Genomic DNA, 27,428 nt, shown 5'->3' on the forward strand with positions numbered 1-27,428 from the left:
AGATTTTTTGTAAAAAAGGAGTTACATTTGGTCATTTCTGACCCAATATCCATTGGATCGCTTCTGAAGATATGGATTAAACCACTGGAGACTTATGGATTACTTTTATGCTGCCTTTATGTGCTTTTTGGAGCTTCAAAGTTTTGGTCACCATTCACTTCCATTGTATGGACCTACAGATCTGAAATATTCTTCTAAAAATCTTCTTTTGTGTTCTACCGAAGAAAGAAAGTCATACACGTCTGGGAAGGCACGAGGGTGAGTAAATGATGAGAGAATTTTCATTTTTGGCTGAACTATCAGTGTTTTGTTTAAAACGGAGGCCAGTTACTCTGAAACATGGAAGACATGTAGAGACATAGAGAATAAAGTAATTATTATAATGGTATCTTTTCAAATTTATGTACTGAATTACCAGCGATTTAAAACAAGGTAGCATAAGAAAGCAGAACCACCAAACTATCTACATCGGCAGATGTTGTTCTAAATAATCAGAACCTGGAATCGTCACATACATTGTGTATCACTGCATCCCTAGTATCTAGACAAGATATCCTTGAGCAGAACTGTATATTTACTTCGCTCTCAGGGTTATTCCTGTAAATTTCAGATGTATTCGCCCCTAAACATCGTATAAAGAAAGACTGTGGCTGGTAGCTCTATATGTCGGTCAAACAATCTCTTTCTGTCTATATGAGTTCTTGGCCAGAACAAGTCGTAAAGTGGACCAGACTTTATGCCGAGAAGTGAAAGGATTGTGACTCTTCAAGATTATAGTTGTAGATTTGACCTGTTGGCTTATCAAGCCTTGAATTTGAGGACACATGGAAAATGAAGATCATTATAACCCAAGAATATCTTCTCTTTAATTCTAAGTAATCTACTGTATGCCAGTAGAACAATTATCCATCCTCTACTTCCTACCTTCTGGCTCGTCAAACGCTAACTTTTTAAGTGTCTTTTTCTCACGACATGCAGAGTGCTTTGATTTCTTAACAAAGACTGAACCTGGTTTCTCAGCTGAGTGTGTTTGATGTCAGTAGTGTGTACTCTGTGAGGAAAGCATCATGATGTCAAACCCCCAGAGTGGATAACACACTGCACGAGCTCTCAGAAGCAAAAGACATTTCAACAGTCAACATTTAATTTTTTTTTACAGTTTTTCACAATATCATCTCATTAAATAAAGTGTCCCTCAAAAGATCACAGTTATTTCTGAAGACTTACTCCTGTATTAATGGCTAGACGAGCACAGTTTTCTTCCCTGTTTTGACATCTTTCCTAGTAAACAGGAAGTCTGGGCATAACACACTGAAGGGCTCATCCCTTTTTTTACGTCACAGCCATGAACCACAATTTACTACTTGCTATTAACATTAAAAAAAAATGTGTCCAATCAAATACTGCCTGGAATAACATACATCCCTGAGTGTAAGATCATGTTATCAATATGTTTGTCTATTTTCCCGGAAGACAACGATAAATAAATACACTTTAAATGCTTATATACTAGCACATACTGTAGATGGCCATACATGGGCTAAAATCCACAAAAGTCTAATTTAGTATTTATACACACACACACACACACACACACACAGTAGTAGTAGTATATACATACTAACCCCACAGTATATTATATAGTTAATTACAACATAGATAGATACAGTATATCTACAAATGCGCACACACGCACACACACACACACACAGTAGTAGTAGTATATACATACTAACCCCACAGTATATTATATAGTTAGTTACAACACAGATAGATATATCTACAAACACACACTAGTAGTATATACATACTAACCCCACAGTTACAACATAGATAGATATATCCACACACACACACACACACACACACACACACACACACACACACACACACAGTAGTAGTATATACATACCAACCCCTCAATATATTATATAGTTAATTACAACATAGATATATCTACAAACACACACACACACACACACACACACAGTAGTAGTATATACATACTAACCCCACAGTATATTATATAGTTAGTTACAACACAGATAGATATATCTACAAACACACACACACACACACACACTAGTAGTATATACATACTAACCCCACAGTTACAACATAGATAGATATATCTACACACACACACACACACACACACACACACAGTAGTAGTATATACATACTAACCCCACAGTATATTATATAGTTAGTTACAACACAGATAGATATATCTACAAACACACACATACACACACACACGCACACACACACACACACACACACAGTAGTAGTATATACATACTAACCCCACAGTATATTATATAGTTAATTACAACACAGATAGATATATCTACAAACACACACATACACAGGTTTTCCTTTTTTGTTCATTATTTGTTTTTATGTTTATTTTTACTGTAGTTAAATGTTTCTTTGGCTATTGTTTTATAATTGTGAAACTTCACAACACAAACACTAATTTATATTTCATGGGGTTATTAAAAGGCTTCAGAATTAGCAAAATCAGGCTAAATATCAATTAGCATGAAACATGGGTTATAAAAAGAGGCGGGGCTTGCAGGCCCAGTAGTCTCTAATTGGTCAAATATGATGCTTGGCAAATAAAGTCTGTCAGTGTCATTATTCAGGTGTAAATTATTGTCCAGCCCACTGTTGGAGTCGTATACTGATGGCATTGTAACATGGTACCAGTTACTTTTCTCAGCACAGGTCAGGATGGACCAATCACAGTCTTTTCTGATTACTAGATTAAAAAAAAATATTCGATTTAACATGAAAATATTCGATTTTAAAGATTTTTTAACATCATAACATAGAGATTGCTGTGGCTGATTTCTATTTCTATGTCAGGTACCAGATACTTAAACTATTACACTTTTTAATGCACAAATGTCTCCAAATAAGACAAAAAAACGCCCTTTGATTGGACTGTTTTGTGTCTCCTTACAGGAAACAGTTGTTAGCTAGCATCATTTGCCGGTGTCATGATCAGTTGAGTCCGCCTGGTAAATCGAGTCCCCATATGACATCACAGCGATTCCATTGGCTCAAAGAGCTGGTAATGGTAACTATTCAGTGCCTGATTAAAAATCTTACAAAATTCACTTTATGGTATATGCAGTTTTAACTATGTAAATATGACCTTTAATGTATTTTAAATCATATGTTACACAAAATAATATATAACAGAAGTTACAGATTGTTTGTGTTTTCCAGTTAGCCTAGACTTCGATAACATGATAGGTTTTTGCTCAGGCATTACAAACGGTTACCCCCATGGGGACTTGATTTACCGGGCGAATTCAACTGATCACGACACCGGCCAATGGTCTTACCCATATCTCCAGCTGCTTTGATGTCGATGTTGTCATATCCACTGCCAATGCGGATTATGATTCTGAGCGCTTTAAATTTCTCCAGATCTTCTCTGGTCAGAGTGATGGTGTGGTACATCATTGCCCCCACTGCCTCGTTCAACACCTGCCCACACACACATTTATACCACGCTATAAACATCAGCGCATAAAACTGTGAAATGTTTATTAAGGACACATAAATCATTACTTTGTAGCTTTGCAGGATGAGAAAGTGGGTGTAACGCATTTTCTTATGATGTGTCTGTGTTTTATTGTGTTCTTTGCATTTCATTGCATGGCGATAATTCTGTTTTAATCTATATAATTACACACATTACAAACACATAATTCTGAATCTGAGCAAACAGTGATATAAAATATGCTTTAAAAAAGTTAACAAAAAATGAACATGCTTATAATGGAACAATATCAAATGAAAAAGTAATTCAAACTCTACTACACTACTACTACATTTTCAAAATCGGCTAGTCGGTCCATAAGAAGCCCTGTATAATTATGCTGGTTTAGAGTTGAGTCAATCAGACACATTCTTAGCAATATATGAATGCTAAATGCAGAACTTTAATAAGGTAACGGACAGATTTTCAACAAATAAATAGGCTATTTTATTGATAATTATAAATTTTTATTGCACAAGACTATCATAATCCTCACAATAAAATAAAACTAAATTATGCATAATGGGAAAACTGCTCACTTGTCTTGAAATTTATTGTTGAAGATATTGTTATTTTTAACAGATGTAACTTCTCAGAGAGGGTTCTAGCGCACTGACAGGCACTGAGACATAAAGTTGAATCTCTTAATTCATCCCTTACATTACAACACTAAAATGTTAAAGGATTGTTCCTCCAAAAATGAAAATTTTGACATTATGTACTCATCCTCATGTCGTTCCAAATTTGTATGCTGTTTTTTTTTTTATGTGGAACACATAAGGGGCTTTTTCTGAACTCGTGTTAAAGTGATAGTTCACCCAAAAATAACAATTCTCTCATCATTTACTCAACCTCATGTCACTCCAAACCTGTAAGCATTTCTCTCTTCTGTGGAACACAGATGATGATATTTTGAAAAATGTAAATGAAAGTCAAGTGGGCCAGTGTTGTTTTGGTCCCCATTGACTTTCAGTGTATGGATAAAAACAAAATATCCTCTTTTGTGTTCTGCGGAAAAAAGAAAGTCATACAGGTTTGGAGCGACATGAGGGTGAGTAAATTATGAGAGAATTTTCCTTTTTGGGTGAACTATCCCTTTGTGTTTGACTTTCTTTCTTCAGCAAAATACAAACAAAGATTTTTAGAAGAATTTCTCCATACAATACAAGTGAATGGTGGTCAGACCTTTGTTGCTCTAAAAATCACATAAAGGAAACATAAAATTAATCCATATGACTCCAGTGTTTAAATCAATATCTTCAGAAGCGATATAATAGGTATGGGTGAGAAACAGAACAATATTTAAGTCTTTTTTAACTCTAAATCTCCACTTTAACTTTCAGATGTAAAAGTGAAAGTGGAGATTTAGAGTAAAAATACTTAAATTTTAATTGGTTTCTCACTCACACCTGTTATATTGCTTCTGAAGATATTGATTTAACCACTGGAGTCATATGGATTACTTCTATGTTTCCTTTATGTGATTTTCTGGAGCTAAAAATGACTGATCACCATTCACTTGTATTGTATGGACATACAGAGCTAAGAAATTCTTCTAAAAATCTTCATTTGTGTTCTCAGAAGAAAGAAAGTCAAACACATCTGGGATGACATGAGGATGAGTAAATGATAAGAGAATTTGCATTTTAGGGTGAACTATCCCTTTAAATGCAAAAACTTCAGAGGAAGTTTATCACTGAATAACGACTTACATTTTAGCCTGTTCCTCACACAAAACTATCATATGGTTTAGAAGGCGGTGCATCAGTCGTATGGACTAGTATTTGTTTGTCTTTGTTGGAGATTGACAGATGTGGTATCTATGAATTCTATGAACTCTCAGTACTGACACGGCTTGCGTGAAGATTCTTAACAATGTCTCCTTGTGTGTTCCACTAAGATAATAACACCATATGGGTTTGTAATGGCAGGAGGGAGAGTAAATATTGACAGAATTTTCACTTTTGAATGAAGTACTGCTTTAAAAATCTCAATCTGGTCTCATATAATCACATCCTTTTTGCAAAATTATTTTGTGTAGGAGAACATTTAACTCAGTGGACATTTCACCTTAGTGCTCAGTGTTCAGTGTAATGAACTACATTAGGAGGCTGAAAAATCTTGATAATCTCTCCAATCGACCATCCTGACCCATTTCTACTCTACACAAGGCAAAATGAATTCAAAAACAATATGAATATGCAGTGTTAGCGTATCTGTTAATTGTGTGACTACTAACAGCTTGTGTGTGTCTGTGTTTGAACACACCTTCTCATGGATTTCTTGTGTTGACTGTGCATCACAGAAAGCCACAGTGGCCAAATCCTTCAGGATGGGCATCTCAACGGTGCAGTCCCTCCCGTCCAACAGAGCGACCAGTGGCCGAGGATGCATCGGACCGTTCATAATCTGCGGCCTTATACCTGCAGAAAAAGAGAAAGAAAAACATTAACTTCCTGTTCGTCCTCCTGCCATGTGTCTTGTTGCCATGGAGATAACAGCATTTAGGCAGAGTTATGAATACATGCTGAAGCATGTTATTTCTGCGGCATAAGTGTCACCAAACGGAATTGCAAAAATAATGATTGCTTTCAAACAGGTTTCCCCCTGTCTGGACAAACAGATAGTCCAGCCCAAAAATGCCACTGATTGAGCCAATGTTGTTGCGTCGGGATGGTCGGGATGCTCAAACACAAAGAGCAATGTTTTGATAGCGCTACAGATTCAGTGTTCACCCTCATGTATATACTGTAGCACATTAGTTATATGAACCACTTTTATAATGCTTATATGGTTTTTATTTACATTTTCTGGGTGAACAATTCCCTTTAGATCGAAAAAATAACACCCTTCAGCTTAAATGACATTTGGGGGAAACACCTTCACTCATGTTTTTCCTTTACTATCTATATTAAAAGGACATCAAATGAGAATTATTTACCATAGTATAATTAAAAAATAATTGTGTGGGAGATATTAAGGCAGCGTTTGGTCTCTCAGAGGAAAACAAAATTGGTTTTGCGAGATCAGGGTTCTGGCACGCTTTAAATGAGCAGTGGACACATCAAACAGAAATACAAATGACATGGTGGAGCGATCGCAACATCAAAGCGGGAGAAATCAGAGGGGAAGGACAGAAGATTCAGCGATCAGAAGACCCGCTTTCACACACTCACACATCATGTAAGGCCCTTCGTGTAGGTATTCAACCAATCGATGTGCACACAACTGTGGCGACTATTCATTTTTTACCCGATAAACAATTTCAGAGATCAGACAGTCTACGCTAAAAGCTTTTTTGGACAAGAACAGCAAAGACAAACTTGGATTCAGTGATTTTTAAACAACCAGAGCCTGAGGGCTGAAGGGTACATGAGCATTAGCCAATCATAGAGCGGCAGGGGAAATCTCAGCCCATCCTTTGGTGAATCTCCACATTTCCTCTGATCACAAAGAGCGCCTGACACAACAAGACGTTCGATGTTAGACATGTGAGGGTCTTTATTCTTTCTATTCCACTTTTTAACCACCTTTCATAACATCTTCCAGGGTTAAATGCATAGTTTGCCCCAAAATGAAAATTCTGTCATCATTTAGTCACCTTCATGATGTTCCAGACTGGTATGACTTTTCTGTGGAACACAAAAGAAGAAATTGTGAAAACTGTTTATGCTGCTCTGTTCCATACAAAGAAAGCATACAGTGAGCAAAATGACAAAAGGGTGTTTCTTTTTATTAAAAAGTTGATTTAAATTAAATACAAACAGATTTAAACTTTAATTTTTATTATTTTTTTTATGGTCACATTAACTTGGGAGCTTTTTATTTTGCCCCATTTCTTTTTTTTTCAAAAGTTAGTGTACTTTTTTACACTAAAAAAAAGTGTGAGGGGGGGGGGTTTCCCCTTTTTCACCCAATTTGTAATACCCAATTCCCAGTGCGCTTTTAAGTCCTCATGGTCGCGTAGTGATTCGCCTCAATCCGGGTGGCGGAGGATGAATCCCAGTTGCCTCCACGTCTGAGACCATCAACCCACGCATCTTATCACATGGCTTGTTGAGCGTGTTGCCACGGAGACACAGCACGTGTGGAGGCTTCACGCCATCCACCGCAGCATCCGTGCTCAACTCACCACGCGCCCCACCGCGAACGAACCCCATTATAGCGATCACGAGGAGGTTACCCCATGTGACTCTACCCTCCCTAGCAACCGGGCCAATTTGGTTGCTTAGGAGACCTGGCTGGAGTCACTCAGCATGCCCTGGGATTCGAACTAGCGAGTTAGCGAACTCCAGAGGTGGTAGCCAGCGTCTTTTACCACTGAGCTACCCAGGCCCCAGTTAGTGTATTTGTTAACAAAAGTGTCAGTGAAGAGCATACTTGACATGAAATACGAGACAAGTGATGTTTGATGAAATCAAAGAAAAATCAAGGTAAATATCACTTGTGAGCAGATTATTTTTATTGGGCATCATTTCCAATCAAGCTCTAATTTTGCCAAATTACCAAAAAAGTGTGAAAATATTACTTAATTATGTGAAATAGGGACACATAAAATGTAAGCTATGAAATGAGCCTTAGCAAGACGTGTAAACGCATAAGTACCATTCTTACAGGTTTTTAAAGAGTGAACAGTCCGCATAACTAACGTCATAAGATGTAGCCCTTCATCACATCAACAAGTCAGCACAGCAGAAAGAATACCACATTTCTGGGAGTACAGTAGGAGGTGGAGAAAAACAACTAAAACACTATAAACCATACCAATTTGTGTATATGTGCTCAAGTACATTGGAGGAATCCCAGGGTTTGATGTAAGAGGGAACCCCCACTTTTGCAGTGCAATTTTTCTGCAGTTCACAATGGAAAATGAAGGAAACAAACAGCAACAACTCTGTAATTTCCATAAATAAAGCAAAGCATCAAATTTTAAAATAGCGAAGTCTTCCTCAGACGCCATGTTTCTCATTTACTCCAGTGTCACAGGGAAATTATATAACTGTGGAGAAAGTTGCTTACTGAACAAGCCGCATGTACACGGGAGTAAAGAGAAAGCCACTAACACAGTGCATGTAAACGCATATGCCACTTCCGAGTCTTAAGCTGCTTTCTCACAATATACGGCTTTCTGGTGTCCATGTAAACAAGCTCACTGTATGCTTTCGTTGTATGGAAAAGAACAGCTTGAACATTCTTTAAAATTACTTCTTTTGTGCTCCACGGAAGAAAGTCATACAGGTTTGGAAAAATATGAGGGTGAGTAAATGACAGAACTTTCATTTTTGGGTGAAATATCTCTTTACTGTATGTAACACTAGGAAAATAGAAGGACAGAGAGAGAGAGAGAGAGAGAGAGAGAGAAACGCAATACTCTCTTTGAAATCCCATGAACAATAAAAGTCTGTAAAAACAAAAGGAAATGAGAAGATTTTTTCCATGAATCTAGGTTGACGTGGATCTGTGTGTATGTGTAATATGTGTGTAGTATGTGTGAGTTTCCCCACCTCTTGCTAAGGTGCACCGCTGTGATTTTAATAACTGCGTGTGTGTGTATTTGTGTGAAACACAAGCAATCTTGGAAATAAAAAGCTGGCAGCAAAGTGCCTCACCTCACTGCCAACTGCTGCTTGTGGTTACCAGGCAACCTAATCTCTCACCGTCAGACACACACACAAAGACACACACACAAAGACACACACACGTGACGCAAACACACACAGACACACACATACAAACCAAAAATCTTTCTGAAATGGAAAACACACATTTTTGCTCGAAAGCCAAAGACACTACGAAAACTGGTTTAAAACAGTCACTGACATCGTGCATTGAGTGACCCCTCCAGGACCTGAAAGAAACCAGGTGTGTGTGTCTCACAAGAGCCCTTTTGTGCTGCGTCACTTTTTCTTCTCTCTTCACCCTTTCTAATCTATGTGCCAGGAATTTAACTGCCAAACACACACACACACAATAATTACATTAATTGAATGTGTATGTGCATGTGTCTATAGACATGCCAAACTAGTTTGTAGATGCATCACAAAAAGCTGCCAACAAATGCACTTGTGACGAACCACACATATACACACATGCACAAAAACTCTTTTTTTGGACAATTATGGAAACATGTATCTTGCCTGGAAAATGCTGCCTCCACATTCCTCCCATGAAGAGCAGCACACAAAAAAAAAAAAAAAAAAAAAAAAAAAAACCACAGGAAAAAATGGAGGTGACAGAAAAAAGACACTCTCCTGTGATTGCGTCCTGAGTGTCTCTCTCTCTCTCTCTCTTTCTTGCTCACTCCCTCATATGTGGGTAATTGGAGATATCTGTTCAGATCAGAAGCATTCGGAGACACACAGAAGAGCCTGTCGTGTTCCCTCCTCTCGTTCTACTCCCAAATGATCCGTTTGTCCATTTTGTTTGCCGTTTTCATCCCCCCCTCTCCTCTCCATTTTAAAACAAACCCCTCATGGTGAAAAGGAGCGGGATAATTATGCCGAGTCGAGTGGAGTTGCGGAAAGCAGCACAGGGTCAAAAATTCCCACACGAGTGCCAGTGCAAACGAGTTGTGCAGTTCCTCTCCACACGCTTCCAATCACTGGCCCCTTCTGTTGCTCTTTTTTTTTCGATCCACTCCTTTTTTTTTCCCAACTGCGCTCCCTCGCTCTCAAATTTATGATTTGGAGACCACAGTGGTTACAGACTGCCAGCCTCTCCCTTCGCCTAACATCTCTCAGCCTGTCTCTCTTTCTTTTATTTTCTCCTCTCTTTTATTCACCCTTCCCTTTATGCTCTAAAATTACTATCACTTCTGTCTTTTAAAATGGTATTTATTTAACTTATGTAATGTGAACACAGTCTGTGTGTGTGCTTTGTAAGCAGCAGAAAAACAAAGGTTAGAGAAAAACAAACAACTGTTCATTTGTTTGTTTGTTCGCTTGTTCGTCTATTCAAACAAGTTAATGAACAAACAAATTAACATCACACAAAGCAATGACAAAAGAACAAACAAACGATCATCACACAAATGAATGAACAAACAAACAAATGAACAAGAAAACAAATGAACATCAAGCAAATGAACGAACAAACAACTGCAGAATGAATAAAAGAACAAATGAACAAAAACAAGTGAACAAACAAATTAGAGCAAACAAACAAAAGAACAAAAGAAAGAAACAAGCAAACAAATAAATGAACATTAAACAATTGAATAAACAAACAAACAAATGGAGGAATGAATAAGAGAACAAACAAATGAACAAAAACAAGTGAACAAATGAATTGAAGAGCAAACAAACAAACAAAAGAACACAAGAAAGAACAAGCAAACAAATTAACATTAATCAAAGGAATAGACAAACAAACATCCGGAGGAATGAATAAGAGAACAAAACAAACAAACAAGTTAACAAAAACAAGTGAACAAACAAATAAAAGAGCAAACAAATGCATAAAAAACTGTGAAAAACAAAGGAACAAATTAATGAAATTAAAACAAATGAATGAACAAGCAAATAATGGACAAACACTTGAAAGAAACGGACATGAATGAATAAAACTAATTAAATGAAATAAAGGAACAAACAAACAAATGAACAAATTCTAATTTAAATGAATGAAAAAACAAATGAATTAATGAATGTATGAACACCAACACTGAAACAAAGCAAACTGCATAGTGCAGATACAGACACACAATATAGCACAATGAAGATGTGCAGTTGCTCATGCTGTGTACAGTTGAGTTGAACGAGTGATTTCAAGCTACCTCACACCAGACCAATACACTGCATATTGGCTGAAACACCCCGTCCCAAATCATCCCAAAGTTTCAAGACATTCGCTGCACTTTACAGAGAAAATACACACACTGACACACAAAGAATTTAAGGCTGTTGAACAGTAACCACAATCGTGCTGGTCGCTTAACACACAGCTGGTCAACACAGAGGAAGTAGACAAACAGAATTAGTCAGAGATAGCACAATATCAACCCTAAACAGGACACACAAAAAGGATTTTCCTTGCACATTTAAAGTAAAATGCACTATGTATACATACTCAAACCATACATGGCAAAGTCTCCTCCCTTTTAGAAACTAAAAGTTAAATATAAATATGGCCTGTTTAAACTCTTTACCATTATTGAAAAGCAAAATATGTAATTTAGCACCACTAAGTACCAAACTGAATTGCATAGATGTTTATAAACACATTTCAAAACTTCCGGTCTTACGATGTTCGGACAAACATATAGTCCTGTCCTGAACTCACACCACTTGACAACTGTTGTTCAGTAGCACATAGGTAAACCTTAAAGGAACAGTTCACCCAAAAATAAAAAATCTCTCATCATTTACTCACCCTTATGCCATCCCAGATGTGTAGAACTTTCTTTCATCTGCAGAACACAAATTAAGATTTTTAGAAGAATTTCTCAGCTCTTTTGGTCCATAATGCAACTGAATGGGTGCCAAAATTTTGAAGCTCCAAAAATCACTAGAGTCAGCATAAAAGTAATCCGTACGACTCCAATGGTTTAATCAATATCTTCAGAAGTCATATGATAGGTGTGGGTGAGAAACGGATCATTTTCACATTCTTCTTCTTGTGTTTTTGGTGATTCACAATCTTTATGCATACCGCCCCCTACTGGGCATGGAGAGAACTTCAAGCAAACAAAAGACTTAAATATTGATCCGTTTCTCACCCACACCTATCATATCACTTCTGAAAATATGGATTAAAACACTGGAGTCGTATGGATTACTTTTATGCTGCCTTTATGTTCTTTTTGGAGCATAAAAATGTTGGCACCCATTCACTTGCATTATGAGGACCTACAGAGCTGAATTATTCCTCTAAAAATCTTCATTTGTGTTCTTCAGATGAAAGAAAGTCATACACATCTGGGATGGCATGAGGGTGAGTAAATCAGGAGAGAATTTTCATTTTTGGTGAACTACCCCTTTAAGTGCATCCAAATGACCAAACAAGAGAAAACAAACGACACACCGACAATAAACACAATATTCAGTCTTGATTCTCACTTTTCTGAAGCGAACACATACACAGCAGATGTGTACTCTCGCACTCCGTTTCTGTTCCCCAATATACTTTTTCCCCTCTATTTATTAGTTTCACATTCTCTCGCTCTTTCCATCTGTTAGTTCTCCATATGACAGGAGCCATCTGGCCTTTGAGAGAGAGAGAGAGAGAGAGAGAGAGAGATCCAGGGAATGAGGGGTTTACAATCCATCCATACACACACACACACACACACACACACACACACACACTAAAACAGCTGTGTTTTGTTACACTAAAGACAGAGGCGCTTTATGAGGTGATAGTGCATAACATTAGGGATAGAGTTACAGCAATAACACACACACACACACTTGCACACATGCACAAACAAACACAGTCACACGGTTACAGCAAAAAAATTAAAACAAAATACGAGGAAACATCTGCGTGTGCTCAAATTATAACAGAAAATAAACTGTATTTTAGGATCATTTTACCTTCAGTAATAGTGTTTAGTTAGTAGTTTCCTTTCCTTTGTTGTGTCTTTTTCTTTGTGTTTACCTTAAAAAGCTAATAAAAAAAAATAAAAAAATAAATAATAGTGTTTAAAGTCAAAATGAAAACAAAATTGACAGTTTACATTTTAATAGACATTTCTGGTCCTATTGTGAACGATTCATCTGTGCATGCTAAAAAAAAAAAAAAACATTTGGCTTTGCAATCTTCATGAAAATTTAATAACTTACTTTTGCCCTGAAACCACTTTCCTTTTCGTATTATGCCACGGAGACCTCTTATTTTTTATTTCTTTTCATCTCCTCTCCTCCAATCACCTTGCTCTATTCTGGATAGGAACTCCCATTATTTTTCATTAAGAATTCTGTCTCACTCAGAAATGTGTCACATGGAAGTAAAATGTAAATGCTGTTTTTGTTAACTTTAACAAGCACTTGAGTTCCTTCGAGTTTTGTGTTTTCACAAGCAGATGAGTTTAATAGCACATTCATGTCAGTTTGCAGTTTAAACAGGTACATTTTAACTACACAAATCTACGTGCAGTACCAAAGTCTGTCCTTGCACATTCATTCATTCTGAAACTCATTCAGCATTCAAAGCATTGTATGATTCCTTCATGTCTTTTTTTTTTTTTTTTATCTCTACTGTTTGCATTGAATCAAAGCACTGAACAATTTCTGGCCCTCCATCATCTCTGTCTGCTAGCTCTATCTGTGTTCATTTAGAGATCTGCCTCTCTGTATTCGAATGAAACTCAATCTTTGTGACCTTTTCATTTTCTCACAATGAATAATTCACCAGACCTGTTTGCTCTTTCGTTCACTGGCACAGATATGCACACAAAAAATAAATATAGACAGGGATTCTCTTCTGCAAGAATCCACACTTGTAGACTCCTAATTTTTACAAACTTTCAAACAAATTTACGAGATTTTCAGTGCTCAGATCACAATCGGATGGCACTGGACCACATTAAAGCCTGGTGCAAATATACTGTGATTTGATTACTGAAAACACATTCAGAGGTGGTCAGGGATTGATTCTAAGATATACGTGCAAATGTGTTTTCATTATCTGCATACAACTGCACAAGTATTATATATTATGCAAGTGGTGTTTTCCATTTTGCATGGAAAAGTCAGATCAGATCTCAATTGGATTTCAGTGGAGACGCAAGGTGTAAAAATGCAATCCAGTTTAAATACTATCCGTTTATATGTGAAATGCATTTAAATGCCAGATGTAAATGGATTCCAAAGACACTCTCAACTGCACCTGTGTGTGTATTTAGAAACTCTTTGGTGATATCTGATGCTCATTGATTCATTCAGTGTGACTTTGAGCTAGTAGTTCTACACGCCTAAATCCACACATTTAGTATGCACACACACTGACACAGATTTGACAAAAATACACATTGGAAAGTGGATTAAACGCACATTCAACGCAATGTATTCATTTAGCAGACGCTGTTATCCAAAGTGACTTACAAATGAGATATGCTACAGCATTAAATTGCTTTTTAATTTTATGAAGGGGAAAATAACGCACGCTAGTAGTTTGTTTACATTCGATCTTAGCGTATATTCTGCACCAGAGCAAATTGAATATTTATTCGTTCAAACACACTAATAGCACACTAATTTCTTACCATTTAATGCTAACATATACTGTGTGGAACAGCATTTATACATCAGAGATTGGTCAGATGAGTTGTCCTACTGCAGACTGGGATTACAGTACACACATTCATTCATTTCTGCAGGATTATGCTCTGATGGAGATCACAAACCCGAACTCCCACTGGGCTCGGCCCTGCACAGATGGCTAGTGGATTTTACCTCTCTAATCTCTTTTCTTTCATTCTCTCTCTTTTCTTTCTCCTATTTCATTTGTAAAACCTCAGTAAAATGAATATGCTGAGCTGGACAAATAGAACAAAACTACATCTGGTTTGGAGTATCCTTTACTCTCCATTCTAATTTATCCTCTCAACATTTTTTACCTACTCTATGCTAATTTTATTCTCTTCTCACTCCTTGAGAGATATACCATTGTTTTATATGGCTCCAACCATGCAACAACATCTATTCTCTTCTAAAGCCATTCTGAGACTAAATAAACCTAGTCAGTATAACTGGACAAGACACAAGTACACCAAAAGCTTTCATGACAGGTATAAAAACAAAAGTACAGTAATGGTAGTCATGGCTAATGGTCGACCAACATGAGTTTTTAATGGCCGAGAGATCAAGATACATTAAGAGAGTGGTGGCCGATCTAATGGCAATATTTATGTGTGATATAGACTACTACAATTTAAATCTGAAGGGTGTAATTTCTGTGCATCTTGCACACAGAATGGAATTCCAAAAATAAACGTTTGTTTTCAATTAATGGTAAATGTTAAGAGGACTTTTTATATTGCCACAGAGACACAGTGTTTCATTCAACTGTTTTCAATAAATGCCTGTATTCACTAACATGGATTCAGTGAATGCGTGTCATGTACTATATTTAAATGTTCAGTGATCATAAAAGGCAAGCACGTCGCAGATAAATGCCCCCTTTCAGCAGATACACACAATGTTTATTGAGTGTTGTAAGAGGGTTTCTTACTTTTAAGACAAGATTTGTTTAAACGTAAGTGAAATGAGTAGTTACGTATATCCCTACTCTATACCATACTTTGATTGAACCGCTTAACATACAGACTCCATTCAAACTTTGCTTCGATGATAATTTCATCCTTAGGTGTACTATCTATTTTTTGTTTTTTCTTAACTTAATAATTTTTACGAAATTTAAGGGCCACATCCAGACTAACACGTTTTGTTTGGAAAGCATTAATTTAGCTGTGTTTACGTCTCTCATCCACACTGGAACTACATTTGGAAGACACTCTCCATTACTGCTTTGGAAAAATGCCATTTGGAGACTGAAAACAGATTAGTTAAAGATTCAGATCAACTAAACAAAATAAACTTTAAGATTCCATTTTTAAATCCTGCTGACATTGATAGAATGTTTGCAATTCCTAATGTAACAGACAGTGATGGCTTCAATTGCGATGTTTGCTTACTGAATTCCAGCTGATCTTTCATGCATCTACAGTATTTAATTATAAAGCTACGATACACTGCACAATATGGTCTTAATTCTCAAAACTAGATGTAAACTGATTGTTACGACTAAGGTATGCAGCATTTCATTTACACAGTACCAAAGCTTAAAACATAAGCACTATTCTATTGTTCCCTTGCAAGCACTTGTTTTGTTTTGTTTTTTAAAGGCAGTCAAATTAAAATTAAAAAATAAAATTAAAAATGCACATTCAACTTCAGATTGCATTCTTGCACTAAAAAAGGCTAGATACAGTGCAACAAATACAGCTTAAAGGTTGACGGACTTTTTAACTTGACACGGCATCTCAAAAAACACAACACTTCTGCACAAGACGCTGAATAAACAACGAAACTCTGCGAAACTATCAAAGACGTTAATTTGGTGGTAAACTGGCTTGAGTCTGGGGTAGTACTGTGGCACCAGTGCAACACCATGTTAACAGAACTGTCTATTGAAGTATTTTTAACCCCGTTTTACTTTTTACATAACATCTGGGAGTACGAACTGATTAAACCTTATTTTAATGGTTTATATTTAGTTGTTGCACGCACTTGTGGACTAAAGAAAACAACGTCAATTTAAAAAGTGCTGAACTTAAAATTCGAATTCACTTCGAAAATTGGTAATATTTAAGGTACAAATTTGAATTTAGTTTCTCAGCCCTGTTGAAAGACCTAGTATTTCCTTCAGTAAATACAAATGTAGTTTATCTGAAGAATTTAAACTTTAACAGTCACCTGTGACTATACAGAAAAATCATGGACTAGAACTAAATAGTCTGCACTAGAGTAAAGCTAACTATGAAACATTCTTTCAGTCTAACACTACTGATCCATGACCAGGGGCGGCTTATCCCTCACTACAGCCCGATCGCTCTTAATACCTCAGCTATCTTTCCAATAACTTCAAATAGCTTCAAAAAGCATCAAAATCAATAGAAAATAATACATCACAACAGTCAATCTGATATATTAAAACTGGCAAACACAAACAACCATGCGCAGAACCATACACACACCTGACCTGTGACACTCTCATGTGGTCTGACCGCGACATCCATCGCCATGGCTACATAATCCCATTTTACTGGAAAGGAAGGACTTCTGCCGGGGTTGGCCCTATATGCCCATATATGGACGCAATTTGCCTTGGCTGGGCTTTTGGGTATGAGCATATATGGTCAAGGAACAAGGAAGCTCTTTGAATTCATGCCCTTATCATATTAGTTCACTGAAAATGTATTAAGACTGTAAATAAAAAGAAACACCTTGAAGAACATTACTGGCTCTGTTCCAAAACCTAGTGAGCTACCTTGCTGTCTACTGCCTATAAAGGGAGCTGCCTTCTAAGGGATGGAACCTCTTAAGTGACTAATTCAGAATGTTCTATTTAGGCAGCAACACATGCTGCACAATTAGCGCACTGTGAAGGAGACTTGATCAAAGTCCCTTTCAAGGCAAGTCAGTCGATTTGGCGGCCATCTTTGGAATGCTCTCAGGGCAGCTATTTAAAACAAGCAGCATAAAATTGCAGCTCCTATCTACTTGAATGGGGAAAGACTGAAATCTCCAAAATGGTTGGTCAAGATTAAGAGCAAAGAACATATTTAAATCAGCAGTAAAACCTGACAACAATGGTATTATAAGTTGTGCTTTTTTAACTCAAGTCACGCTAAAAGAACGCTGTTTTCCAGACTGGTTCAGCTAATGCACATGTGCATTCTTGTGTTGATTTAAAAGGGGATTTGCTCTTTTACCTGTAAGGCGCAACTTCCTTCTCTACATTTGTTGGAAATTGGGTGTTCCAAGTTCTCCCATTCATTTTAATAACATCAGTATTTCTCTGCTAGACTGTCTCTAACTCTATTCACTCAACTGATTCCAATAGAGCGTGACATCACGTTTGCTAGGCTAACAGTGCAATACTATTTTAGTACCATTTTAAACGTATAAAAATTGCACAAACAAATATTGAGAAAGGTTTCTAATTCGATTGAGCTTTTTTTTTTTTTTATCAATATAATTTTGTGTTGACTTAAAATATAAGTATATACAGTATATAGCAATGATGTCTTAAAAATTGGCCAAAACAATGCATCTTAGAAGATGGCATAATTATAATGCCTACATTTCAGAATGGCCTTCGCATCGGGAGTGTGACTATGAAGCTTTAAAGGGATTGTACGCCCACAAATTTAAATTCTGTCATCATTCACTTAGCATCATGTTGTTCCAAACCTATATGACAGTCTTGCTACTATGCAACACAAAAGGAAATGCTTCGTTGAATGTTAGCTTCAATCACCATTCACTTTCATGTATGTAAAAAAAATGCAATGAAAGTGAATGGTGACAGAGGCTCTCATTTATAGTCCATTCTGTACATTTTGTTACAGAGCGATTATGTTCTGAATTCTATTGATGAAACAAAAACAAAAAAATCTGAGCAGTCATTGCTACCAAAAACAGGTCACCTAGCAACGCACAATTAAGAAATATCCTGCGAGCCCGGCATCCACAGCCTGTCCATTAGTAGACAAAATTACCGGCAAAACAAACAGCCATCATCCACATGCAAATTACTTTGTTGTACATACCAGAATTACTCACATTCTGCAGAAGATCACTTGGCTTCTGGGGCTTGACAGATGTCAGAACATGAGCAGTCTACTATGACACTATTCAACCTGAAACATCTGGAGTCAGAGAGGAGTGCGGTTTCATTACATGGAACTTAAGCCAGCAAAATCCATTAACTCAAGAGAAATGGTGTAACAGAGGCAAATGGAAAGGAGAAATAAAAAGATAAGGGACAAACGGGTAATGGAAGCTTTTAAAAGAAAAATGTATAGAAAGAAAGCGTGAATGATAGAGAGGAAGCCGGAGATAAGAGTGTGTCGTAAAAGGAGAGTTTAAAAGATTACGATGTTATCTGTCATCTTTACAACAGCTACAACAACCAGGGTGTTGAAGTCCTTCACATATCTACATGTGTTGGATATTGGAAAGGTTAACTAAAATTTGCTTACCATGATGCGCTTCATCTAAATCACTTTAACCAGACAAAAACATTGAAGTCTGAGTGTTATGACAGTACATCATTGTATAACACTTAAACAGTAAAGCTAATACAAAATAAGTACATTTTCTTAAGAAAATAAGAGTGGTGCTTGCCATGGCAAAACTCCTAATCCACAATGTCCCACCAAGGGCCTCAGTACACTGCCCCAAGTCAAAAGAGATGTTCTGGTGCCAAGATATGAGTGTTGCTATACAGTTGCTATGGTGCTCTGCATGGTTGCTAGGAAGTTGTCAAGGTCATACTAAAGAGTCTGCTGCTAGCCCATGTCAAAATAGCCCACCCTCATGTCTCTACGTTGTTCGGGTGCTGAGATAAGGGTGTTCCTTTATAGTTGCTAGGTTGCTTTGGATGGTTGCTAGGCAGTTACTTAAAGGCTGCTTACTAGCCCGAGTCAAAAGAGCCCGCATCCAGGTCTCTACGATTTTCTGGTGCTGAGGTCTCTATGCCATTCTGAGAAAGGAGATACAATCCCTCTGATCTCTTGCCAATGTTAAGTCTATGGGATTTTTTTCCGCAATTTTTTTTTGCCTGCCAGACAAACATCTTACGCCTGATTGCTTATAAAAGTCATTGCAGAATTCTCCACAGTAACCCGAACAATTTGACCATTCGACAAAATGTGCGGGATGAGTTAGATGCCGAAATTTGTATGGAAGAAGAAGAATTGGTTGAAGGATTTTGGAGAATCCTTATATGAAGTTTAGGCTTCAAGTTTAACCTTGCTTAAGCAAGCACCAATAACTAGCATAGTTCTGACTCTGCATTCTGAATGAATGAGCCACATTCGAAGCTGTTACAAAATAGATGATACATATACCAGTGACCGCACCTACACTGAAGTTACAATGATGCTCAGTACACAAGTTAAGAACGTATTTTTACTATTTATTTAATGACAGCTTCAAATTTGACTCTAATGATCTAAATTTAAAGTTGGAACCAAACATTAGTTTTACTGTTTTAAAGGAATAATTCACCAAAAAATGAAAATTCTCTCATTATTCACTTACCCTGATGCCATCCCAGATGTGTATGACTGTCCTTCTGCAGAACATAAATTGAGATTTTTAGAAGACAGAGCTCTGTCAGGTCCTTATAATGCAAGTAAACGGGTGCCAGCACTTTGACAGTCCAAAAGTCACATTTAGGCAGCTGGAAAGTAATCCATGCAACTTCAGTCAATCAAATGAATTTTCATTTTTGGGTGAACTATTCCTTTAAGTCTTTTGTTTTTAACCTTACATAAAAGCTGATTAGAGTAATCTTAAGCATTTGTAATCAAAATGGCACTACCACATGGTTATTAAACTATTAAACTATTTTTTATTACATTTCTAGCAAAATAACAATACTGGGATTTACAATTTTGGTTATACTGCCCACTAACCACACTAAACCTAAACCACTAAACAGCCTTTAATAATGTTTATCATCGCTCTTTTTCATTCCCGTCTCTAGCCCCAGAGGCTGTCCAATAATTTCCATACACTTTGATTACTATCACCACAATCTGATTAACTTGACTATGGTGATGTGTTGTTTAATTTCCTGCCTGGGGTTTGACATTGCATCTCCATTACAGTGCAGAGTAAAACACCCCTGATGCCCCACTCACAGTGCAGTAAAAAATTAGTCATTGGTCAGATACGCCCACCGTGGGCTGGAAAACTAACACTGTAACCCTTTAGTGTCTTTACCACAATCAGCATAACATGCATAAAGAGCTACATTTGAATACTACACGCTTAGTTAATAAAAAGAAAAAAGAAGAACGTTTATTTTGCATAAAGGAAAAAGGTTATTTTAGCACCATTAGGATATTTTGCATTGTGACATGACAATTAAGCACATTCCAATAGATTCTCATTACTGTAATCCAGTAATTCTTATTACAAGGGGATGATAATGTGGTTAATTGTAATTACTATGATGCCAGAATGCAAAAAAAAAAAAAAAAAAAAATGAAAAACAATCCTAAAATACGCATCATTTTCTTTGATCAAAATCAATTTTCTTTCTTAAACCCGGATATATTCTGTACAGATTTGATTAGATTGAACCCTTTAAACAAACAACATCCTCTATGTCTCACAATGGGCATTTTCTAGTTAGCAGTTGGTTGTGGTGGGTTTTACTTCTCGTAATCTAAACTACCCATTGAAATTCATGTTAGGCAGAAAGAAAGCACTGTCTCTTTTTGCCTGTGCTGGCTCATTTCATCATTCTGATCTTGCTCGTATACTGCTCAAAGTGACAGGTCACATCAAACATGTATCAAGGGAGCTCTACTGCTACCGGACAGACAACACTTAACTTAGAGTGTATCTTAGTCAATAGATCAGCTGTGACAGACAAGTAGTGACAGAATTTTAAACCAGCAAAGACAAACCATTAAAATAAATAATTAGACACACCATTCCAAATCCAATTAGATTTGTCTCCTATAGAACATAGTATATAATAAAGCAATGTAATGCAGATTTCCAAAACAAAATCAAGTCACAGTAACAGTCACTCAAACTCTGAAGCTCATTATGACTAATACTGCAGAAATATGACTGACTAATAACATGCCATGCCAATGAACTGTAAGGAACAGGATAAAAAACAAAAAAAACAAAAACACTAGCACAATGTCCTATGCCACTCATTGTAAATCAAAAGCTTAGAGTGAGCTTATTTTAAAATTAGCCTGCACTAGACTTCAAAACCACTATATTGGGTGGCATGTCATTTTTGCAAAAAAAAAAAAAAAAAAAAGTGTAGAGAGAGACAACAATCCTCCTATTGTTTATTCTTCAAAGGAGATTGTTTCTCTATGTAGTACAACTAAAAATGAAGTTTAAAGGGAAATTTTTTACTTGAATCAATTAAAGTACAATTATATGATTCACACACATGCTCACTTGCAGACAGACACTTAACAGCTGAAGCACCAGATAGGGGTAGAGCAGGGGAAGAAAGGAGAACATGAAGAAGGTAAAGGGGCTTTGATTTACTTGTGTCTGGTGAAGCCATTGTGGAGACAATGACCGGAGGTCCAGTACGACGGCTGAGCTTCTGATTAGACAGGCTCACATTTGGGCTTGGAATGGCACCCCCCATAGGTACTAGGGCACCATCTGAGGATACAACACCAGCCTTCCTCATTACTTGAGGGCTCATGTGGGGACTAGGCATGGGGGACATTGTGGCCAAGCGCCGATCCCTCTTCATCAGCTCCATTGGTATGGTGTAGTTGGTGGTGTATGCTTTCGGAGCCTGCTGGGGTGCCAAAGCAGGCATGGTCATTGGTTGGGGAACTGCAGGCAGTGCTGGCGAAGGTTGTTGCATTGCGTGCATATGGGCTGGTAAAGCTGGCATATGTGGTGGTATTCCTGGTAGATGTGATGGAATGGGCAATCCAGCATGTGGAGTGTAGGCTGACAATTGGTGAGGTTGAACTGGAACCATTGCACCACTGTAAGCTCCTGCTGACCTGGCTCCAGGATACCCGCTGGTCTCAAGAAGCTGCTGGGAGGGAACACTGCTGGGTCTACGACTGTAGCTCTCACCTATCCTTGGAGATATAGTCTGCATCGGGGTAGAGGGTGGTTGCATGTACTGGGAGTCCAAGCCTGGAGTCATGGGTGGTGGCTGGTGCACATAAATGTCACCGCGATGGCTAAAGCTGTTGGATCTGCCCCGAACCAGAGCACTGGGATTCTGAGGGGTAGCAGGAGGAATTTCAGGTCTTTTGCAAGTAAGCACAACACGAGATAGAACTCGTGCTTGTCCCAGGTTGGGGGCCACTGAACGCACATCATTTTCTTCCATAACAGCCAACATCGCAGTTGAGTCAAAGCCCTGCTGCAGCAGAGAAATGATGGTGCTCTCAGAGATGCCCTCTTTTTGCAGCAATGCCAGAAACTCAGGGTCTGCATTCTTTTTGGGGTCCACAGGAGCTACTGGGGTTTGAGGGACAGTGGGAGGGGGAGCAGGAGCAGGAAGTTGAGGTGGCAGCAGAGCAGGAATAGTGGCCGCAACTGGAGTGGTTACAGGGGCAGGGGCTGAAGGGGGAGCTGGGGTGTATATTTGGGGTTGCACATTTGGAACTTGTTGCACTGTCTGAACCTGTGGTACTTGCTGCATTTGCTGCCCTGGCTGAAACTGCTGCATTTGCTGCCCTGGCTGAAACTGCTGCATTTGCTGCCCTGGCTGAAACTGCTGCATTTGCTGCCCTGGCTGAAACTGCTGCATTTGCTGCCCTGGCTGAAACTGCTGCATTTGCTGCCCTGGCTGAAACTGCTGCATTTGCTGCCCTGGCTGAACTTGCTGCACAGACTGAACCTGCGGTACTTGCTGAACTTGCTGCATATGCTGCTGTTGTATTTGCTGTTGCAACTGTTGCTGCATCTGTTGCTGCGCTTGCTGTTGGGCTTGCTGTTGCTGCTGTATGTTGTAAGTTGATGGGTTTTCTGGATGCATGACCATACCTCTGGCAGTTCCATACATTTCTTGAGCAGCTGGATCAACCACCAGGCATGTGGCTGTAGGATGATGATGATCAATCGGTCTCCCATTAACACTACTGTACACCGAATGGCTAGGTGGCTCAGCAACATAATGGGGAGAATTTGGTTCCGTTACATAACGAGCTGGAGATGGTGCTCGGCTTGGAATGCGCTGACCATCCTGCATCATTTTAGCACCAGGAGTAACAGCTGGGGGCCCAGGTAGGGATTTTTCCCTGTAAATACGAGCCATATCATGAGAAGTCGGAGATGGGGGAGGAGGATTGCCAGGAGTTGGGGCAGCAGAACTGGTCCTACCCACTGAGCTTTGTTCCCAACGTTGCCGAGGACCTGCCATTATTCCATAATGTGAAGCTGACCTATCAAGGGGATGAGGCTGCTCTGCACGATAGAAGCCTTCTGTTGGCCTTGGTGGCATGCCTGAATCTTGCTGATAATAGTTGTGGTGTGGCAGGGAACCACGTTGAGCCATGGTTGGCCGATTGTAATGGCTGTTCAACTCAGGAACAGAGCTCTTTCTTATGTTACGAGGGTCAGGACGATCCAAATAGCCTTGGTTGTAAAGAGATTCCTGATAGGACTCTTGCTCTCGTTTTAAATCCAGGTCAGGAGGACGTACTCCAGACAGTGGTTCGTAACATCCCCCACCGGCGTCCCCTCCATAGCTCAGGGAGTTCCGTCGACCAGCCATCCGGGCCTGCTGCTCGTAAACATTCTCACTACATTCCCAATGACCCTCATTTCCACCCAATGTGTCCCAGCTCTGGGAGTGGCCAATCGGCAACTGCTTACTGGAGATTAACATGAGGAACAAATACACCTTACTCAGAGCGAAAAAAATTGTTTTTTTCTTTAGGTTTCTAGTTGCAGGCTGATGTCAAGTGGTTAGAGGAAGGAAAGTGAAAGAAAAAAAGATTATACAGAAGATATCAGTTTTCACCTGAGGTCCAGCTGTAATTTTTGCCTCCTGTCGTTTTCGCAGTGGCAAGGTCTGGCTATCAAATGGCTCCTCTTGCTTGGCGAGTGGTGAATAATTAATCTGGGGAATACTGCTGGTGGTGATGAAGGTAGGAAAGAGGACACCAAATGCTCTCACAAATAACGTCGGTAGGTGAAGCCAGCCTGACTACTCCATTGTGGCAATGCAAAGTGATAACCGTGAACAGACAGAAGGAAAGAAAAAACAGACAGGAACCGAATTTTGAACAGGGAGAGGGTCGGTGCGGGGGTGGCAGGGGCTTGTGATAATCCAGAGAGGCCTATCCACTCCAACTTGGAACATTTTACACGCTCAGATTGCTATGAGGGATTAGAGCAAATAAAGCCAGCTTAAATTCTGTTCCCTCTTGTGGCGTCACATGCAAACAGACACCAAAAGTATCCCTGTTGATAATGAAAGCAATGAAATCCCTTTGGACAGGAACACATGCTGCCATGGACTTGCTTACCTGGTGCCAATGCTTAAGGTGGTCTGTGTTTCTTTCAGTCTGGCCAGCTGGAATTGAGCAGGACGTCTTTGAGGGAGCTCAAGAGGCATGCCAGAGAGGCAGGCAAGTGAAACTAACACAGATCTAATGCAGCAGTGTGAAATCATGCAGTACTGTCAGGATACATCAAATCCTGATTGAACAACAATCCCATGATCGGCCAGCAATGCCTGCAGAGTCACGCAACTGCAGATCTACCATCACCACTCAGTTACTGCGTTATGACCTGACCCCCACACAAACACAGTTATGTGAACCACTGTCTCATCTAAATATCCTCAACAATAGTGAGGTCACAAAGCTTTTGGAAGCATATTAATCCATATACTGATGCACAACAGAATCAAACCTCAACTAAATACTACAACTACATAACCAACACAACCAATGCAGTGCAAACACACTAAATATTACTGTCAGTGAAAATTACAACTTGTATCAAGAAACCTCCTTATATATCCTTATATATAACAATGGCTCAGCCTTTCAATAAGAATACAAACATTAATTCTACATAAAGAAATCACCACCCCATCTTCCCCACTGAGAAAGCATGGATATATGATTCAGTTTACATTACAAAACCCCCAGGGGATGAAAGGGGAAATCTGGGACATCAAATAAATATCAATATTACAATCTCTAAAGGATTGTAAATAAGTGTTTCATTGAAAAACATTAACATTCATATTGTTGCAAAGGGATTGTTCAACTAAAAATGATTTTTTTTTTCATCCAATAAAAGTAAATGATGATTGAGACTAACATTCTGCCTCACATATCCATTTGTGTTCCACTGAAGAAAGCAATATAAGTTTGGAAAAGCATGAGGGTGAGTAAATGAAGAGAGTACTTTCAAGTTTAGGTGAACAATCCCTTTAAAAGTTAACTGAATCTTAGATTTTCGGTTAGGGACAAGGATTTTATTGCAAATAGATTTTGCCCACCTGCCACTGAAGCACTCCATCCAAATCCTTTCTGATCCCCACAAACAACACAGAGAATGATGGAGAGGGAGGGAGATAAAGAGGACTTGTGAGGATAAAATTAATAGGGCATCATTGACTGCTATCCATTGTCTTCATATGCATGCAGCATTTTATCATTGTATACATGCTGCATTTTCATATTGTCTAAATATTTGTGTAGTTTCAAAATGATTTCCTAGTACTGTGGCTTTGTTATTCTTCTCACTTTTATAAAAAACTAATTGATGCCTGTAATGCAGATATGGCATCAATTTCACATGGGCTTGAATTTTATTCTTCAAAATACCAGTTCTTATCTACGCCTGTACATGTCAGCATGTCTGGATTGCAAATGAGCCCCAGTATGGTTGCCTTGTCTGCCAGACCAACACTGCCAAGTTCTTCCCTAGTTGCTCATTAATGGAGCTCATTTGTGTAGTTTGGGTGTAGAGGAGAACTTAAGTTAGCAATTAACCACATACTTCTAAAATGACCAAACATATATGCTCTGTTCCCAAACCTAGTGAGCTGCCTCACTGTCTATTGCTTACATAAGAAGCTAACTTCTAAAGCAGCAACCCAAATTGAAATGAAACATCAATGACTGGACACTATAAATAGGCAGCAACAAGACTGAATAACTTTTACTTTTCCGCATTGACTGAAATATATTTATAAACAGCCTATCACTGTAAAAAAAAGATTTAGCCTTTTAGTTATCTTAACTTAAACTGTAGAGTTAGAATAACTGCCTTGGATTGATGTTGTTGAGAAAACTGAATTATCTAAGTTTTTGTTGGCTGAACTTGTAAGTTATTGAACTATGATAAACTATGCAGCTGAAATAAAAAATAAAAGTCAAGAGAACTACGTTCATCGCAATCAAGTACTTCGATTCCCAGCATGCACTGCGTGCTGAGAATTAATATATGTATAAATACATTTTGCAAACTGCAGTGTTACTGTCTTTTTTTACTGCTTTTATTTATGCTGTTGTTTATTGTTTTTGTTGTAACTTTCAGTTATTTGTCATGTAGCAATAATTTAAAGCTCATCTTTTTACTCGATGTTTTTGATGATTGTTACAATCATTGAGATTTGCGTGTAAAGTGCTGAGGCCCATGCATGTCTCCTTGACAATCTT

At 38.3% G+C, this 27,428-nt stretch overlaps 1 protein-coding gene across 5 annotated transcripts in view; it reads right to left on the reverse strand.

The window, feature by feature from the left end:
• Window positions 1–27,428, reverse strand: part of ctbp2a (C-terminal binding protein 2a) — a 70,256-nt gene that overhangs the window by 9,489 nt on the left and 33,339 nt on the right. For 3 of the 5 annotated variants that reach the window (XM_051647165.1, XM_051647168.1, XM_051647167.1), the window contains exons 3-4: window positions 5,825–5,979; window positions 3,357–3,501 (exon numbers count right to left, since the gene is read on the reverse strand). In XM_051647165.1, the coding sequence (XP_051503125.1) occupies window positions 3,357–3,501; window positions 5,825–5,979 (300 nt within the window). Of the gene's footprint in view, window positions 1–3,356; window positions 3,502–5,824; window positions 5,980–9,693; window positions 10,192–23,790; window positions 24,635–27,428 lie in introns of those variants that run through there. The other 2 variants (XM_051647164.1, XM_051647166.1) reach the window with 2 other exon arrangements.

The sequence above is a fragment of the Myxocyprinus asiaticus genome, chromosome 20 (genome assembly GCF_019703515.2).
Source record: "Myxocyprinus asiaticus isolate MX2 ecotype Aquarium Trade chromosome 20, UBuf_Myxa_2, whole genome shotgun sequence".
NCBI lineage: Eukaryota > Metazoa > Chordata > Actinopteri > Cypriniformes > Catostomidae > Myxocyprinus > Myxocyprinus asiaticus.